The following is a 19,388-nucleotide window of genomic DNA, read 5'->3' on the forward strand; positions in this document are numbered from 1 at the left end:
AGCTAGGAAAGCATTGTCGGAGGAACAGACAAAGAGGAAACAGCAGACTGACTGAGCGAAGAGTCAGACATAGGAGCTGCCAAATATCTATTCCGAAGCTGTAGGGGGAGCTCTATAGAGAAACCTGCGAGAAAAGAGCGAAGAAATGGCCCAAACTGTATAGCACCCCTTTAAGAGCAGCTACAGACTACACACGCATACATAACAGCACACAAGCCTACACACTAGAAAGTAGATAAATAATAATCCAAAAATAGATTTGATCCATTTAAAAGTCAAATTGCAGTTGTTCTCTGCAGTCACTTTGTGATTTAAATGCAATGGGTGTATTAATATTATTTTTTTTTTTTTTACAAATGCCTGGTGCAGCTTTAACTTTATATCCAATGGAGCAAAGATAATCTTAAATACCTGTAAAGTGTAGGGGGAAAACATGAGCAGCATCATGTTACTTTTGGTGTTTTGGTCACATTCATCATCTGCTGAATATTGTCATCTGATTGTTTAATGATATGTCTTTGAATGTTTCACGTTTTCTCGCTTTCAGAGCAAGTGTGTGTTTTGTTGCCAATTGAACATTTTTTCCTAGCTTTTTGTTAAAAAAAAAAAAAAAAAAGAAGCTATGCACTCACCGTGTCAGAGAGCAAGTTAGGACAAAAAAAAAACGGAAATCCCAGTCTTCCACATTTGAAACGATGGAGGTAGGAAGGTGTTTGTGGCTCGATCTACACAAAAACAATTCACTTTTAAAACATCTGCAAAGAAAAAACATCTTGATCAATAAGAATAATTCTACTCACCAAAAAAAAACACAGCTTTCCCTCTGTGTAGATCCAGCTGGATACTTTTTTGTGTTTCTGATGTTTGGCCAGCAGTGGACCATAGACAGATATCTGACACTCTGGCACAAAGCAACCAGCTCCACATGTTAATATTTGTATCGAAGCTTAAGTGTTGATACTTTCTAAAGGCGTGATGTGTGTTTGCATACAGAAGAAGCACAAAGCTGCGTTTGCTTTTTTTTTGTCGTAACATCAATGGGGGCTCGTCCGGGATAATCTGTTATAACAGTATTCAAAATCTTTTTCACAGCGCAGTTGTGGACAAACAGACAAGGAATTGATGCAACATATCTTGGGACTACATTTTTCAGGATTTCTGACTGATGTTTGTGTATTTTTTTTTGGAACTATACAAATGGAGATTCTACAGTTACCCCGTGGACCTAAAGTCGACACATTTCTCTCGATGCACAGATTGTCATTAAAACTTTGGATTTAAAGACAAACATCAAAACTGTAGTTCTGGGGATTTGACCTAACAACAGTGACAAACTACCTGACTGCTCAGCAGGGACACGGAAACTGCGACATGTCACAGTAAAAAAGAAAAAAACCTGAAAGTGTGACACTCAATGTAGCGACTGAAATCTGTTTGTATGTCAGTTTTTCTGTGCTTGACAATTTATCTTACTGAATGTTTTCTTTCTGTTTTGTTAGTTTAGGGTTCCGCTTGTGGTTTGACTTCTCAAATCTGTTTTATGTAAACATTTGGGTTTGATTCATTGATTGTACACTATCATTTTGAATGAGAAGCATTTGTTTAAAAAAAAAAAAAAAAGAAAGAAAAAGAACACCTTGTAGTTGTAGCAGATGTTCTTTTACATGGCCTTTGATTTGTTCCCAAAGTGCTGATACCACGTTTCTCAACTCCATCCTGGTCCTGAACTTACTGTACCATAAAATGTATTTTAGTGGGTTTTAGTGGGAGATCTTAAAGCTCTGTTTTGGCTCGCTGCAGGCCCACTCTAATATAACTTTATGATTTTAACATGAATTCTGATAACTGGTCTCTGTTCTATAAAAACTTTACACACTAGCTGACAACAAGAAGGCTATAAACAATAAATCCCAAAGTCCCCTGTTGCATATAATAACATTTAAAATGTGGATTAAAAAAAATTGCTTTACTTTTGGTATGAACAAATGGAATTGACAATTTTTTTCCCGCACCCAAAAGCCGAACCAAATTCAGGGCAACATACCTGAATAATTTTAGAAATAAAATATTGGAGACATGGAAAATGTCCATGTGAAGCTCCCGGTACCTCAGCAGTGTCAGATAAGAATAGCTTTGTTTAAGTTTTGACTTTTTGTTGTTTGGAGCAGTTGCTCATGTGCACTGTGCAAAAAAAAAAGAAGAAAAAAGTCTTGATTCTGTCATCAGGTTTCTTACACAACTATTTCTTCTTGTTTGGGTAACTGGTTTTGTTTTCCTAATCAAACAAAGTTCTGATATTCTGTGACAAAAACATTGCCCTTGTTTCTGGAGACATTTTTCTTGTTACGAACATTTAACGGCAGACAGATCTGCTCTATGATGCAACGAACAAAAGGGACAGTCCGATTTCTATCAAACGCTTGAGTCTCTTGACATAAGACGAGCAAAAAATCCAGTGTGTGTGTGGGAATCAAACACCAAACCACTGTAACAGTATTCAGCCAGCGTCTTCATTGATCAAACAGAGCTGATCGGAGGAACACATCAGAGCTCTGTTTGACACACACACACACACACACACAAATACAGACTGATTATTATTCTTTTTAAAGAGCGCTTGTCCCCTGTGTGAGAACGTGGTGTGGTTTTGTATTCCTGTGGAGATCAATAGTAGGAGATGTGACCCTCAGTAAATATTATTGTAACTTTCCTACTGTTACAGTATCAGTGGTCTGACAGACAGACAGCAGCTGTTTCTATATGTAGCAGCATGTGTTCTTTTAATAAATGATCTATGTTTTTAACTTTGTTTTTTTACTTTTCACACTGACTTATGAGATTGATTGACTGATTGGATGGTTGGAAGAGGTGTAAATATATCACTTACATTTTTAAGTGCTGGTATTTGAGTATAGTTTTTTAGGACTTATACGGTTCAGATCCTGTAGTTAAGTTAAAGTACTAAGAGCACAGTATGAAAATACTCCACTACAAGTAAAGGTCCTGCTTTAGAAACCTTAAGCACAAGTAAAAGTAGTCATTTTGCAGTAAAATGTTTAAACATCACGTAAGTAAAATCAAAATTTGAATCTGAGAAAAAAAAGTGCAAGTTAAGCCAGCCCCGGTGCCATCTTGAGTTAAAATGACAAACGGTTAAAGAAAGAATGAAAAAAAAAAAAAAAAAAAACAGTTAAAGAAAGAAAAGAAAGGAGGTAAAAAGGTGCAAGGGAAGATTGCAAAAGAGAAACGAGGAGGAAGCTGCAGTGAAAACTACGATTGGGTGATATTATTCTTCTTCAGATGACAGTCCTGTATACACTCATACCACACTACAGCCTGGCTTCTGATAAAATAATCAGCTTACGTCCCACTGCAGATGTGTGTGTGTGTGTGTGTGTGTGTGCGTGTGTTTTAACAAGCACATGAAGGCAGCAGATTTACAGAAATAATCCCTTGTCTCATCTATGCAGCAGTTTGGGGATTGGAAGGCAGGGGAGGCTCACCTTGCTGTGTGTTTCTGTCAATGGCACATGATTGTGTGTGTGTGTGTGTGTGTGTGTGTGTAGAGATGATTTAAACCTCCCTCTCTGTTGTGAGGATTAAGCGGTTGACCGAGCTGTCAAGGTGAGACGACAAGAAGCAGATGAGCTTTTCAAAATATTTGTAAAAAAATAATTTTCTCTTATTTGGTTTGAAATTGTCATTTGTCCTTCAAGCAGCCACAATTATATTTTTTCATCATTTCCACAGGGGTTGATCACCATTAAAAAGTCATTTTCCACCACATGCTATGTTTCAAAACCCTGACCGCTGCCGTGTTTATCTGCTCACAGTCCTTCCACGAGGAATAAAAGTTAAAAACAGCACAAAAGGAAATCACAATAACATGATGCCTAACAGTGATGTCACAGTGTGCTGGAGTACAGCTGTGCATCGCTGCAGCAAATAGAGACGCTAAACCACTGCAGGGTCCGTAAAAACAGGATTTTCAGAAGGTGCTGAGTTAATAGTTGTGGCTAAACGTAGCTTCTCTTTGCAGTGTAGTGGTAGCTGCTGTACACACTGTGGAAATGCAGAGGTTCCCACCACATCTGACTCCCACCTTCTAATACATGTATTCCACATCAGGTTTACATAGACTCCACAACAACTGTGATTGTTCAGCTTTGCACATTGCCATTTTGTTTATGTCGAAATTGATTGTGCACAAGTGTCTCCTTAACAAATCTGCAGTGGGAAATTTTTCCTCACCACAATCGCCTCTCTCTCTAACAGCAAAGTTACTGAGATAACGACAACTACAATGTCATCCAAGTGAGCATAGAACACTGCTTAGAGAAAAGTGATCCTGAACCTCACTTCTATGTTTTTAGAATCGAACACGCTCTGCCGACAGTCTGTAGGCCCCTGTCACTGTGACTTCATGTTGATTTCAACATATTCTAATGGTGACAAGATATTACAGCACAAAATAAGACCCAAACATCCACGGAAACTTCTGAATCCACTCCTTCACTGTTCATCCATATGTTCACTAAATGTCCCAAACAGTCTTTATTTCAATTGAACTCTCAGCTATTTAAAGGGTAAGGACACACACCTGCCCTTACTGCTCCATCACTGGTTAACACAAAGGCCACTGCTGCCATCTGGTGCTCATAAACTTAACAAAAAAATATTTCTCTGGGTTTCCTATGAAGGACCTGCTGCAGGATGCAAGCTGAGTTTGTTGGGATGCAGCCAAGAATTTTTTTTGCAGTGATCTACGGAAGCCCTGAGAGCCAAGTGAGGGAAAAAATACTGTTGATCCATTTTCTAAGTCTGATCAAAAATGTTTTGTCTCCTGACTTAAGTACAGGTAAAAAAGGAAAAAAAAAAAAAAAGAGTTTTGTCAGGATAATCTTTCTAAGTCCCTTGAAAATTAAAATTTCATCTGTGAAACAGATGGAAAAAAAAGTTTTGCACGGGTTATTTTTCTAAGTTTTTTTTTCCTTCATCTTGTGTTTTGGCAGGTGATTTTGTTGTTCTTGTTGCTGTCAGGATCCCCCCCCCCTCCAAGGGTTTGTTGTACAAATGCTCATTTGGGTCACAAGACGCTACCCCATGTTCTAAATAGAATAAAATAAAAAGCATTTAGTTTTAATTTCTTCAGGCACTCCAAACACAACATCCAACTTTTTTATTCATGAAAAGAGCAAAATTTCAAAGTGGCTTGTTTGGTGCATATTTATCCATGTAGCTGTCAGTCTCGGCCCCCTAGCAGATGGTCTGACCGCATAGGAGGAGTTTGCTGGGGGGGGAAGGAGGAGCACTGCCCCCCTGGTGGCTCAAATGGGTAATTGCATTGTTTAAAAAATTAGTAGAATAATTACATCTGGCATGACCAGATATTAAATAAATATCTTAAATAACACAAAACAACTAAATGGTGATAGGTAATACATCTGATTTCATATACTGCTTTGGTAAAAAAAAATATTACCTGGCTGACGATGGGAGCAGCAGGACGCAAAAAAAATGAAAATTACTGTTGCACTAGTCTGGACATCTTGCCGTGCCAACCTTGCAATAAAGGTTTCCTAAATGTCATGTATATAAATGTGATGTCAGCTTACTAATTGATTGTGGGTTTTGTGTAGATTTGGACTTCTATACATTTATTCCACTTTGTTTAAACAGCGAAGTGGAGAGGCCTCGTTCATCTGTTTGGAGCTGGCTGGAGAATGTGACGCTCATATCGGCCTTGCTGGATACACCGTATCATTTACCTTTTTGTGGATCTACTGATCGCTGTGGATTACTTTTTTTCGTGTCATTGGATTACGGCAAAATGCGGATCTTTTTTCTCAACGTGTCTTAACGTTTTATGGTGTGACTGCGCTTGGTTTCTGCGTTTGGAGAGGCATCTCAACAGACTGTAGGTCCAACACTGATTGTTCACTGTTACATTTTAGTTGAATTTAAGCGTCTGTCTATTGCGTTCCAAAACAGCCGTGCCGCGATTGGATTTCATAAGGACGAATTGTTAAATTGTTACAATGTAACTTAAAAACTTTAAAAATAAACATATGTGTTTTGGAATATAATGTTCAGCTTCGGCAGCTTTACCTATGTGCTAAAATATACAATGACGATAGTGACAAGTCCATAGCAACCAGTGTTGAATTGGTTATATCCCAGCATCCTTTGCTGAATGGTCTCAATGTTTTATTGTTTTATTTCACGTGAATACTAGTTTACTAGAGGAGGAACTTAGTATTTGAAGTGATGCAGTAATGCATGAAGTGTGCATTTAGTTTCCATGCTTATTGTGTTTCCACAACTATGTTAGTGAGTAAATCTACTGAAATGGCCACCACACCATAACAGAGGAGTGGGATGTGTAAGATGAGAATGCAGAGGTTAACTCCTGTACATCATGGCTGTAAAAGTCAAATGGTATCTGTACTTCTTTGTTAAGTGCAAACTTGCACATGAGGGGAGGGTCATTCCTTTTTTTTCACATCATTTTGGAGGGTCATAGGAAAATTATTACTGACGAGGGGAGGGTCACGTCTTTTTAGGTTAGAGGACACAAAACTCCTCCGGTGGCCCCTTAATTAAATAACGAACAGTATACACAATACACACAATATATGTACCTTGTAGAAATTTAAACTCATCTTCTATAATATAGCACAGTGGTGCAATTCAGCCTCTTGTGGCTGAAATGAGTATTAGAGCAATAAACAGTGTAAGTATACAACTCAACACAATATATAACATAGGTCTAGTTGTCTTAGCACATTTCAATGTGGAAAAGTTCCATATTATACCAGGGATCAACAGTAAGGGTTGCCCGATGGCCAGGGGCAAGTAAAACGCCACGTAGGGCAAGTAAATATAACAACCCACTTGCCCGTTTGGGCATCATCGTATCATAAATGACGTTATCGTTCTCTCCTTGTCGGAAAATGCTTGTTGAATGATTTGATTAGTGTGCGCCATTGGCCAATCAAAAATTTTGTTTACCTAGATGTTTTTATCAACATTATTTTACACTTTAGATACTTTTTTTTTTTTTTACTTTTTTGACGTTTGTGGTCGTTTGTAAAAATTGACTTTGGGCAAGTACAATTTTTGCCCGACTGGACAAGTGAAAACAAAACCTTAACGTTGAACCCTGTATACCTTTACGTTTATTAGGCTCAATTTGCAAAGAGTGCAGGAAACACAAAGTAATGTTATTCCCTGTGGGATGACACAGCAACAGAGAGGTATTGAAATGTGGACCCAGGGGCTCTGCTTTAAGAACAGACACAAGGGAGTCTGTGAAGCCTCTTGAGATCCAGCGAGTGTTGTTGCAGTGCAGAGTGATGAACAGAATACCAAGAGCTCCTGGCAGCACAATGTTTGTGAGGGGAGATGAGGTAAACGGTGCAACCATCTATCTCTCTCACACACACACACACACACACACACACACACACACACACACACACAGAGTCAAACACACACACACACACACACACACACAGAGTCAAATACACAGTCAAAGACACACAGAGTCAAAGACACAGTCTCTCACACACACACACACACACACACACACACACACACACACACACACACACACACACACACGCACACGCACTTTACAAAGACAAACATGGGGTAAAATACAGCCACTTCTGTTTAAAACTAAAAACTAAACATAAGAAGCAGCAGCGTCCCATTATAACAGCTCTGTCCCATCAGACTGAAGAGGACAAACAGCTGACTCCCTGCAGGACCATGCATGGAAACACGCTTGTTTCAACAGCTATTCCTCCGAAGACAAATGAACAGGGGAAAGCAGCCAACTCCCATTATACAAGAACAAGACAAACAGCCATCTTTCTTTAGAAACACACATGGTAGCATTGTTTCAGCTACGTAAACTCACACAGGAGCGAGGGACGCCGTGTTTGTCTCGGTGAAAAACAAAGCAAACTCATGTAAAGTCGCTGTGTTCCTTTGAGTAGCACATGTACTGTATGTTCCATTTAAATGTTAAATCACTTTGACACTCATGACATTAAACCAGTGGCAGTGGTGGACTAGTGGTTAAAGAAGCGAACTTGGGACCAGGAGGTCACCGGTTAAATCCCCAGACCGACAGGATAAAATCTGGGTGGGGAAAGTGAAAGAGGAGCACTTGTCCCTCCCTCTCTACCACCACTGAGGTACCCTTGAGCAAGGCCCTTAACCCCAACCACCTCCAGGTATGAATGTGGAACTGTGTGAATGTGACAGGTCGTCGTTGCAAATGAGAAGTTGTTCTCAATCAACTTACTTGGATAAATAAAGGTTAAAAAAAAACCCTGACAGCAGCCACGTGTAAAAACAGTCCTTTATTTACAACACTAAAATCTCTTTCCAAAATGTTAGAAAAAAATACATCCACCGCTTATTATGTATTAAGTCTGAAATCATAGCACAATGTCCATTGAAAAGTTTGATCCTAACATATTTCTTTACTCATAACCGATGGCACTAAATTCATACTCCAGATTGGTTTGAGTCTGCACATAAAATGTACTCGAAGTCCAAGTTTCCAAATATTTTGTAAATGTGAAGCAAAATCATAAATTATAGAACACAATATAAAATAAATCATTTCCAACGCAATGATACAGGGGCAACTTGGAAACTGGTGCAGGAAAACGTATGGATTCCATCACTCAAACAGTTTGAAGAGGAATTTCATTTAACAGCATACCAGCCGCTTCCTTTTTCGTCAACTATCATTTCATGTTTGTTTTTTGTTTTTGTCTGAAACTTGAAAGATGAGAGAAACACTCTGGATTTTTCAGAATCAAATGTTTGTTGTTGCTTTTAGGGCTGCAACTAACAATTATTGTCAATATCGCTTAATCTGACGATTATTTTCTAAATCGATCGTTTAATCCTTTGGTCTATAAAATGTCAAAGAATATTTAAAAATGTTCACCACAGTTTCTCACAAGTCTTTAGATGTTTTGTCAATCCAACCCTAATAAATACAGTTCAATATAAAAAAGAGAAAAGCATTAAAATCTTCATGTTTGAGTCTGAAAACTGCATTTTCTGCATGAAAATATGCTTTAAACGATTTTAAACGATGAAAACATTTTTCTGTCGATCGACTGATTGATTAGTTGACTCATCGTTGCAGCTCCTGTGGCTTTGCCCCTCTATCATGGCCCACTCCTCATCAGCAGCACTTTCACTTCAAGTAATAATGTTCAGGCTTCTGAAATCTGTCCCTTCATAGATTACACCCAAGTGGAACTAAGTTGGGTCAAAAGAACTTAATCTTTCCGCAAACAAGAACAAAAACTGATCTTATCTACAGCAAGAGAACAACTATGAATCAGATTAAAAGTTAGTTTCGGTAGTGAAGTATGGTTGATGTTTGTACATACGAGCCATGGTTCTAACATTAGTCTTTCTTTTTCATCGCTACGCTGAACTGCTAAGCAGGGATGAAAAAGGGACTTTGCAGGTGTGATGTTAATCCTGTTTCAGTGCGTGTGAGAAAACAACTTGAACTTTATTTGGATTCATTTGTGTTTTACTTCAAATCGATAAACGCTTCCGTCTTCCCTGAGCTGCCCTGTTGAGGCGTCGTGCTGCGAGAGCTGTGATTGGCTGTCCAGGGGATCCCCCCCCCCACCACCCCAGGTCAGCGCCGGAAGCGGAAGCGGGCAAGGAGAGGGAGGTGATCGGACGAGTGACACTGGTTGGGCAGGCCGTTGACTTCCTCCATCTCCGACTCGCCGACCAATGACAGCCTGCCCAGCAGTTGGAGGCCCCGCCCACCAGGAAGTGAAGGAGGTGCGATGAATTCTTTTAAAGGAGAACAGAAGGAGAAAGAGAGATGGAAGTGTGACAAGATAAAAGAAGAAAGGAAAAGAGGAAAAGAAAAAATAAGCAGGAAGATCAGTAAGAGTGTAAAGAATAGTAACGGGCCTCAATACTTTTGGAGTAAATCACTAGTAGTTAAAGTCAGCTTCTTTATCTTGTTTACCTAATTTTGATCAGATATTTCCTAATGTAAATCAGGAGTTTGTCACAGTTCAGTGTTGTAAAATTACAACGGCGAATTAAGACCATTGTAGGTGAATAAATAAATAAATGACAGAGCCAGAGGAAGTAGGTAATAATACCAAGAAAAATAATCTTGAAGAATAAAACTCAGAAATTTATGAGAAACAAAATGGGATATTCTCAGAGATTATAAAATCAGAATTTTGCATAAAAAAACTAAATAATTCTCGGAGATTAAAGTCTCAAATTTATGAGAAAAAAAACAGGACACAGTGTTTCTTTTTGTCAAGGAGCCAGATCGACTCCATCTCACCACAGACGCTGCTGCTCGCCGTGCATTACGCCTGCAGTAGATCAAATCATCAAATTAGACTGTTAATGGATTTAGCAACAAGCTAAATACTTGTGAATTTAGCCGACAATCGGGATAGACTGATTATCGGCCCTGGCTGATTATCGGCCCGGTTTTTGGCAGTTCAGCGTTTTATTTGCCTGATAACCGATAAAGTTAATGAATTAAAAAGTGCTCTACTTTGGCTCGGCTACAGCTCTGTGTCTGTCCCTCTGCTTCGGTTTCCCTCACCACAGAGTCTGACTTAATGTCCCGCCCACAATGCTATCTGACCATCAGATACCACCATAAAAGAACTCATCTTAACCCAGTAAGTTTACAAGAGAGACTAGCAGTCACTCTGAGAGTCCTGGCATCTGGTTACCCTCGAGATGATCGACGTCATTTTGACATCACATTGGCGCGCGCGATCTCGGCTACGGCGACTGTAAAACGGCCTTTACTGGGGATTATGTTGAAAGTTTCTCATCTATTAAATAATTGCTTAAAGCATTTAAACAAAGTTTGTAACATTCCAAAATCGTAATTTTTGACTTAAAGATTTTCATTTTCACTGTAAATGCATATCGGTTCCAAATATCGGTTTTATTAACTACTAATAATCGGTATCGGTCTTGAAAAAACAGTATCGGTTGATCCCTAGAAAAAACTTTAATCTTGAAAATTCTGAGATCTTTCCAACAAATACTTACCCCTTCCCAGCTCTGTAATCTTGCACCAAAAAAGTGATTTTAGTGTGTGTGTGTGTGTGTGTGTGTGTGTGTGTGTGTGTGTCAGTACCGGGAGTGTACAGGATGTAATCCACAGTCATGGCCGTACGGGAGTGACAGGTGGTGATCTCAGGTCTCCCATCAGGCTTCAGGTGGTGCTGGTAGGACGACTGCAGCTTCAAGCTGTGCTCGATCCTCGCTCTATCACACACACACACACACACACACACACACACACACACACACACACACACAGTTAGACTGTGTCTGGCTTAGATCTGGGTTATTTATTCCACATTATCAAATCAAAATGAACAGACACCTGTGAATTTGACTAATTATTCTGAATAAAACTTCACCAGATTTTTTTGTCAGGTGACTTGAACAACGTTGAGGGAGGACTGAAAGGAGGAGGTTAGGAAGAGAAGAAACAGAGACATTACCTGTTAAAAGCAACAGCAGCGGCAGGTTTGGTGGCGAGATCTTCTACAGTCAGATTAGAGATCGCTCCTTCTACTGCTGAGAGAGAGAGAGAGAGAGAGAGAGAGAGGGAGAGAGGGAGGGAGAGAGAGAGAGAGATGTCAGAGAGGCTCGACATTCAGCTGACAATCTTAGGACTGTGAGCTTTCATCTCCACCCTGCAGTAAGTTGAGCTCAGCTCAGTGCGTGTACCTGTAGGGCTGCTGGAGGACGGCTCAGCGGCAGCTTTGTCCTCGTACTGACACTGATGGTTGATTCCCAAATTGGGAGACCAGAGCGGAGACGTGAGGAGACGCTGACCTCTGGGACTGTTCTCCTGACCAGACACCTGCAAACACACACAGTCTTCACTGTCCCATACTGTGAGTAAGCCCTTACAAACATCTAGAAAATGTATTCATTGATGAATCAGATGGTTCTTGCAGGGTGTATCTCACCATGCTGTTCGGCAGCCCTTTGTACTTCAGGCAGCCCGTGGTCAGAAAGCTGTACAGCGGACTCCTCGGCGTCGAGTTAAAATCCCCGCACAGCACAACCGGACTGGGCGCCCCGTCTGGGAGGCGGGACAGCCGGTTGATCTCGGCCAGTAGGATCGCCAGCTGGGCCAGTTTGATGTCGCCGCGCCGAGGGTTGTAGAGGAGGTGAGTGTTGGCCACGCAGATGAAGGCGGAGGGGTCTGATTGGCTCATGGCGTCGACAGGTTGCAGCAGCACAATCAATCCCACGTTGTCCCGGTCGAGGAGGGCGTCGCCGGGGCGGAGAAACTCAACGGGATTGGACGAGAGGAGTGACAGGCGGGAGGTTTTAAAGACAACAGCACAACCGTCTGGTTTCCCTCCGGTTCGCTTCTTGTACTCACAATGGTAACCTGACACACACACACACACACACACACACACACACACACACACACACACACACACACAAACATTTTAATGAATGTATATACATACATATATACATATACATATATATATATATATATATACATACATATATATATATGTGTATATATATATATATACAAATCAATATTAAAAAGAGAAAACATACAAATATAAGCATATTTACTGCAAAGGTTACAAACATGGAAATAAATTTTACATTTTATTCATTCACTACACACACACACACACACACACACACACACACACACACACACACACGTTTGCTTCACTATCTTTGTGGGGACCCGTCATTGACATAATGCATTCCCTAGCCCCTTACCCTAACCTTAACCATCACAACTAAATGCCTAACCTTAACCCTTACCCTCACCCTAACCATAACCTAATTCTAACCCTAATCCTAAAACCAAGTCTTAACCCTCAAACAGCCCTTTAAACTTGTGGGGTCCAGCATTTTGGGCCCCACAAGTATACTGTATTCCCCGGTTTTTGGACCCCACGAATATAGTAAAACAAGCACACACACACACACACACACACACACACACACACACACACACACACACACACACACACACACACACACACACACACACACACACACACACACACACACACACACACACACACACCTAGTGCCTGTAGAGCAGGTTTAATCTGGTTTTCATAATGGTCCTCCTGGACTTCTTGAAGACACAGAATCTAAAAAAAAAAAAGTGATTTTCCGTCAGATCTCAGGTCTTGATCATAACAGATTTCTGAGTATTTACTTAACAGTATATGGTCAAAAGTATCCGGACAATCCTGTCCACATCGTCCTGTACACTTTTGGTCTGGGGCTGTTTATCGATCTCTGAAGAAGGGAAATGTATAAAATGATATTAATATTTAATTAACAGTGTGTTTCCAACTTTGGGTCAACAGTTTGTGTTTGTCCCTATCTATCCTATTATTATTTCATGTATATTGTATGTATGTATATTGTATTCTATCTATCTATCTATCTATCTATCTATCCTGTTTCAACATGACGATGCACAAAGCCAGCGTAAAGAAACGGTTTTGGTTTGGTGTGGAAGACTTTAACGCCAATCACTGATGAATCTTATAAACAGTATTCAGCTGCCCACATACTTTTGACCATCGAGTGTTAAGTCCTTTTAAACTCCTGTCTGCTACTGCTACATTCTGCCATCTTGTCCCCATGGGGATCATTAAGGTTTCTGGTGATCCAACCCGCTCACATCAGCGTTGTACTGCTGGATCTCAGCCAGCAGGTTGGGCAGCCGGTGGTCCCAGGGCAGGACCCCGGGGTGACAGTGGCGGTACAGGTAGGCGTTGTCCTGCAGCAGCTCCTGAGACAGGATGTTGTAGGACATCACTGAGAAGTCAAACGCTGTGCTGTCCCCTGGCGGTTGGGTGTCGGCACTGCAGACAAGCGAGGCCTCCCAGTGTCTCTGAAGAGCTGAGGAGAGGGAAAAGAAGATGGAGAAAGGAACGATACAGTGTTTCCTCTATGTTGATTTTGTAGTGGCGGCCCGCCATGGCAACATTTCTGCCGCCACGGTATCAGAAATAGGGCAGATGCACAATGTAGTCACGGTTGCCCTTTAAATGATCCTGCCGACATAATGCACCCCCCCGTTGGCTGCCGCTCACATTGCAATTTAACAAGTAGAACTATTCAGAGGTTATTGGGCCTGTACAGTTGAACTCCACATACTGTTGTGTTGACGGAGTTTACTGTCAAAACGTTCGCTTTCTTCCGAGTCGACTATTAAAGGAACAGCTCCAAAAACGTCACCGCGGTGGGTCCGTTCTGATTGGACAACGTTCAACTTGTCAGTTCCGTCAGCTCATCGTCCTGATATCAAACATCTGGAAACATTAAAACGGTGAGTGAGTCAGCGTAATATTTCATTCTATACTTTGGGTTCGGGTTTCCCTATGAAGAATTTCTTGTAAACTTCATTTTGTAGACCTGTTGTAGATGTTAAGTGCCCTATAGTTCCTCAAAAAATACAGTTCAATCACAACTGGAAATATGCCTCATTGTGTATGAATAGAGGTGAATAAATGTATTTGTTTGTGTAGCATCGAAGTGTCAGTTCGAGGGGGGGCTGTTGTTCGGACAGACCTGCCCCACTGCTAAAAATAATTCTGGAAATTTGACTTCAGACTAATCCAAACCAAGAAAATGATGATATGATAGTTTCAACAGCTCTATGACAATGTCCTCCTGATTTATGTTTGACATCAAGTTAGACATTAACAAATGAGTAATTTACTTAAAGGACTTAAAGACACTATGTGTAAGTTGTTCATGTGATTATATTATATTATCTTCCATTGATTTGTAATGGCATGAGACAATGACAATCCATTGTAAGGGGTTGCAATGTTGCCCATAGAAGTAAACTTGTTAAACTATCCCATAAAAGGCAAAGATGACGTCTTGGGAAAAAATTAACTCTACATCATTTACATTTTGTTCCCCTGAATTAAGACTTTACATTTTAAAGTGCTTATAGAGGGTCAGGCTTGGATAGTCACAGTGTCACAATCCAAAATTAGTAACTTTATGACAAGAGCAAACTTATATCGTTCATTTTTGCATGCTTGGATGGAACAAGTAGAGCTTTTAAAAATATTTAAAAATAAATTCTTCACCAAAATGGATTACCTATTTCTAAGAGGTTTCACAGTCTTGTAAATAGATTTTTTATCCCACAGTAAAAATAAAGAGTGCCTGGAAAGTGAAACTAAAAACATTTTTCCTGCTCGGAAAATGGTCGGCAGTTACCTGTAGTATATTACAAAGTGTAGTTAATGAGTTGAATAACGCAGAACCAAAAAGTGAACTTACATTTCGTTGGTTTGGCGTCTTCCTGTTGTCCTACAGGTGGACAGGTTCCAGGTGGAGGAGGCTGCCCGCTGGCTCCGGCATCCTGCTGGGAAAGAAGCACCGTCCCCCCTCCCTGCTCCTCTGCGTCCCTGTCTTTGAACCAGGGGTTGGGTCTGTACATGGGAACTTTATCCTGTTTGGGTTTCGACTTGGGGGTTTGAGGCTGGGAATCTCTATGCCCTCCTTGCTGATGTGCGCTCCTCCCTCGGTCTGGGGTTTCATCTGTTGGCTGTCTGTCTTTATTCCCAGTTTTAGTCCTTTCTACATCTTTATCTCTGCTGTGTGCCCAACCGGGGCCTTTTCCAGCTCCCTTCTTCCCTCTGTCTTTACTTCCATCTTTGAAGCCGTGGTGTGTTCGAGGGAGGCTGTCTGTGCTGGAATCCCGGTGATGGTGCTCCCTCTTGGAGCCTCCGTCCTTGGCCTTGCCTGCCGTCGCCCCATGCCCTTCTCTTCGGTGTTGGGTTTCTTCAGCGCTCCTCGTCTCCTCCGCACTCTTTCTCCGTTTGTGAGGAGGCTCTCTGTCAGGCCGCTCCATCATGAGGCCGGCAGAGGTGGAGAACGGATGCCAGCTACCGCCAAAGTTACCCCGGCTGATGCCCCGAGGGTGTAACGTCCTACCAGAGAAGACCTGTCGGGCTGCTGGGTGGGAGCGGGGGAGTCCAGGAGGCCGGGGGGGGAATCCCCGCACCGAGCACCATGGATGAGGAGCGGGGATGCAACGCGGGAAATAGGAGGAGGAGGCACTGCTGCTCCTGAAGCCAGCCCTGCAGAGCGGGGGACGGCTGCGAGGAAGGAAGGAGGAGCCGAAGGAGCTCAGCTGACGAAGGAACATGTGGTGGCTGGAGGGAGGAGAGGACAGATGTTAGAGGGGAGGCCAGGGTTCATACGCATTTTAATACTTTTTCATGACTTTTTGGCAAATTTCCATGACTATGTATTCCTGAAAATGTCAGTCGACATTATACAATAAGAATAAAAAGCTGTGTTAAAGTTTACCCTCACAGGTTTAACAATAAAATGAATGACAATGTATGTTGTTCATAGTGGGAGTCGTAATATCGCACCCCGAATAGAACGGTGAGGTTAACACGACGTGAAAATACATTTATTAATCACATATTATTACTAGGGCTGCAACGATTATTTTCATAGTCGATTAATCTGTTGATTATTTTCTCGATTAATCAATTAGTTGTTTGATCTATAAAAATGTCAAAACATGGTGAAAAATGTGGATCAGTGTTTCCCAAAGCCTAAGATGACGTCCTCAAATGTCTTGTTTTGTCCAAAACTCAAAGATATTCAGTTTACTGTCACAGAGGAGAGAAGAAACTAGAACATATTTACATTTAACAAGCTGGAATCAGAGAAATCTTTTTTTTTTTAATAAAAAAATGACTCAAACGATTAATCGATTATCAAAATAGTTGGCGATTAATTTAATAGTTGACAACTAATCGATTAATCGATTCATCGTTTGCACCTCTAATTATTATGCTGTGTTAAAAAAGAATTCCATGACTTTTCCAAAACTTTCTGGGTCTTTTTAATGTTTCCAAAACCTTTCCAGGCCGGGAATTTTGCATTTTTCAAATTCCATAACTTTTCCAGGTTTTTTCCAAACGTATGAACCGTGGGGGAGGCGATAAGAAGAAAGAGGTGTCAACATTTAGAGCTGAAACCAATAGAACTCTTTTAATGGTGTATCGACAGAAAATAAACCAGCAACACGTTTAAAAGGGAATAGTTTTTGGGCTTCATTTTAACTCTTATAATATCATACTAATACTTGGATATTTGATTGATTCCCGGTACTATTCAGTGTTCTTCGTTTGTGTACTGCTGCTACATTTCCTCCGGGGTTGAATAAAGGAGGGAAGGAGGAAGTACCGGTAAGTTAGTAAGTTAGTAAGTGTCTATATACATCTATTTATACGTTTAAAGTAAATATAAAAGTACGCAATGACGACAAAAGTAATGAAATAAAGCTAGGAGAGATGAGATAGAGAAACTACTGATAAGGAGGAATGAGGTTTTTCTTTCTTTTCAACTTGGTGTGACAGCAAAAGAGAAAACGTAGCAGAATTAACTGCTGACCAGAAGCTACGTTGGGTTAAACACGTTTTTTTTGTGTGTGTAATTTCAGAGAACTTTTACAAACATGTAGCTCACAACCAAAGAACCAAACGCCAATGACAAGACTGCGTTTAAATGCTGTTGTGTGTGTGTGAATGGTGGTTGTTTAAAAGTCAGTTTAACTTAGCTAGCTGTTTGGAGTCCCATTGAGTATGAGCACAGCTCAAATAATGCCATTATTTTGTAACCGTGACTAGCTAGCTCACGTTAACTTACTCTCCATGGGTGGAAGAAACATCGTTTATGTTTCGGCTTGGATGCATCTCCGTAAATTATTATCAGCGAACATAATCGATATGTCTATGGTTTCACCACTGACTTAAAAAAAACAAGAAGCAGAGTCGCCCAAATATGACGTGACCGTAAACCCGTGTTGCCTTCAAGAACTCCAACAAAGCTCGTGTTTTCCAACTTATACAGCAAAATAGTCCTTTACATGCGACTGGACGGGCTGAGCTTTTATACTATTTAAGGCTAAATAAATAATATCACGTTGTGATACTTGGAAAAAAAGAAGAACACGAAAAGCATACCAAGAATAACAGTTGTAGATAGAAACTGTTAAGCTAAAAAACTAAAGAAATACAACGACAATATTGGTTGGATTTTCCACTGGACTGCCTGCTAGTAACATAAACAAAAAAACAGCAAAATACTCGGTGACGACGTTTAATGATTTCACCACTTTATGGGCCATATGTAGAAAGTAATTCCAATTGTTCCGATAGCGGCTAAAAGCATCATTTCAGGCAGCTTTTTTCCCCCTCGCTGGAACTTGTAGTCGTTTCGCGACGTTTCCTAGCATCGAATGCTATGATGCGAATCAGTGAACGGACTACAGCCGCCCCGGTACGGCGGAAACAGTAGCCCCAATGGAAACGTAGCTCACAGCTACATCATTCGAGAGCATCCCGAAATCACTGAAATCCTCCGTTGTTACGGCCAAAATTCCGCAAAATGTTGAATTAGATTCAACCCGAGTGTGACTACATTTTTCTTCTTTTTTCAAGAAGAGCTGTCGAGAAAACTAGGATGACGAAATGAAAAGGTCATTGTTCTGTAACGCTAACGTTAACATTAGGCTACTTACGTGAAAAAAGAGCCTCTTCTTGAAGACAAAGGTGCCCTTACAAACGGGTCGAAAAGATAAAATGTCAGCTTCTAACGAGCGACATCTTCTGTTATTCCATATCGCTAAAGGAACGGATTTAATATGATTGATAAAGAGCAGTGGTGACTGAGAGGAACGGAGCTCTCTCTCTCTCTCTCTCTCTCGCTCTCTCTCGCTCTCTCTCTCTCTGCGGATCCTGCCCCTCGCTCACTTCAGTGTAATCATTTGCATGAAAGCAGCAAGATAACATCAACACGTCTTTTCTTCTTTTAGGCTTGTGGTGTAAAGCTCTATTGCTGTGCCGCTGAGATCTCTGATTATTCTGATGTAAACACCCATACATCCAGGGTTCAAAATTAACTTTTTCGTCCGCCAGCTAAATTGGCTAGTGAAGGTTCAAATTTCACCAGCCAATCAATAAGATTACCATTGTTTTTTTTGGCTGGTGAGTGAAGCAAACATACCAGCCATTTGTGTATTTTACCAGCATTTGGCTGGTAGATGGTGCAAATTTTGAACCCTGCATACATCCCCATCAAAAATAAAGGGAGTGCAAATAAGTTCCCAAGAACATTTAAAGTAGTCTACACTCCCTTCAGCCTCCTCTTTATGAGCAGAATGAAGTCAGAACAGTTCTTTTTAAATGTAACAATTTTTTTTTGCATCACAATCATTTATTTACAATAGGGGTTAGAATTTCATGTTTTAGTATGAAATAGTAAATAGTAATATATCA

At 40.7% G+C, this 19,388-nt stretch overlaps 1 protein-coding gene across 5 annotated transcripts; it reads right to left on the reverse strand.

Moving 5' to 3' along the window:
* Positions 1 to 8,356: 8,356 nt before the first annotated feature.
* On the reverse strand, positions 8,357 to 18,857 carry angel2 (angel homolog 2 (Drosophila)). Of its 5 annotated transcripts, XM_035995622.1 has the most exons (10): positions 17,755 to 17,898; positions 15,641 to 16,244; positions 15,367 to 15,574; positions 13,745 to 13,965; positions 13,133 to 13,202; positions 12,030 to 12,460; positions 11,785 to 11,920; positions 11,556 to 11,631; positions 11,183 to 11,313; positions 8,357 to 9,849 (listed from the first exon to the last, which is right to left on the reverse strand). In XM_035995622.1, exons 1-10 carry the CDS (start codon positions 17,802 to 17,804, stop codon positions 9,686 to 9,688), a joined length of 2,091 nt encoding a protein of 696 aa, XP_035851515.1. In that variant the 5' UTR covers positions 17,805 to 17,898; the 3' UTR covers positions 8,357 to 9,685. The 5 variants fall into 5 exon arrangements, with proteins under 5 accessions (XP_035851515.1, XP_031164160.1, XP_031164159.1 ...); XM_031308300.2 differs by lacking the exon at positions 17,755 to 17,898 and adding an exon at positions 18,632 to 18,857 and having other exon boundaries at positions 15,367 to 16,244; XM_031308299.2 differs by having other exon boundaries at positions 11,556 to 11,628; positions 15,367 to 16,244.
* Positions 18,858 to 19,388: the final 531 nt, after the last annotated feature.

This window comes from Sander lucioperca, chromosome 19, assembly GCF_008315115.2.
Source record: "Sander lucioperca isolate FBNREF2018 chromosome 19, SLUC_FBN_1.2, whole genome shotgun sequence".
In the NCBI taxonomy this organism is placed as follows: Eukaryota; Metazoa; Chordata; class Actinopteri; order Perciformes; family Percidae; genus Sander; species Sander lucioperca.

What these genes read in the sequence shown, in the direction of transcription:
- angel2 (XM_031308298.2), bottom strand. Translation starts at nt 17,804, where the DNA reads ATGCATCCAAGCCGAAACATAAACGATGTTTCTTCCACCCATGGAGAG. An exon ending in TCCAGCAGTACAACGCTGAT is followed by an intron (nt 13,203 to 13,744) that starts GTGAGCGGGTTG and finishes TTTTTTTTTTAG; the next exon opens with ATTCTGTGTCTTCAAGAAGT. An exon ending in TTACATCCTGTACACTCCCG is followed by an intron (nt 9,850 to 11,182) that starts GTACTGACACAC and finishes CTCCTTTAAAAG; the next exon opens with AATTCATCGCACCTCCTTCA.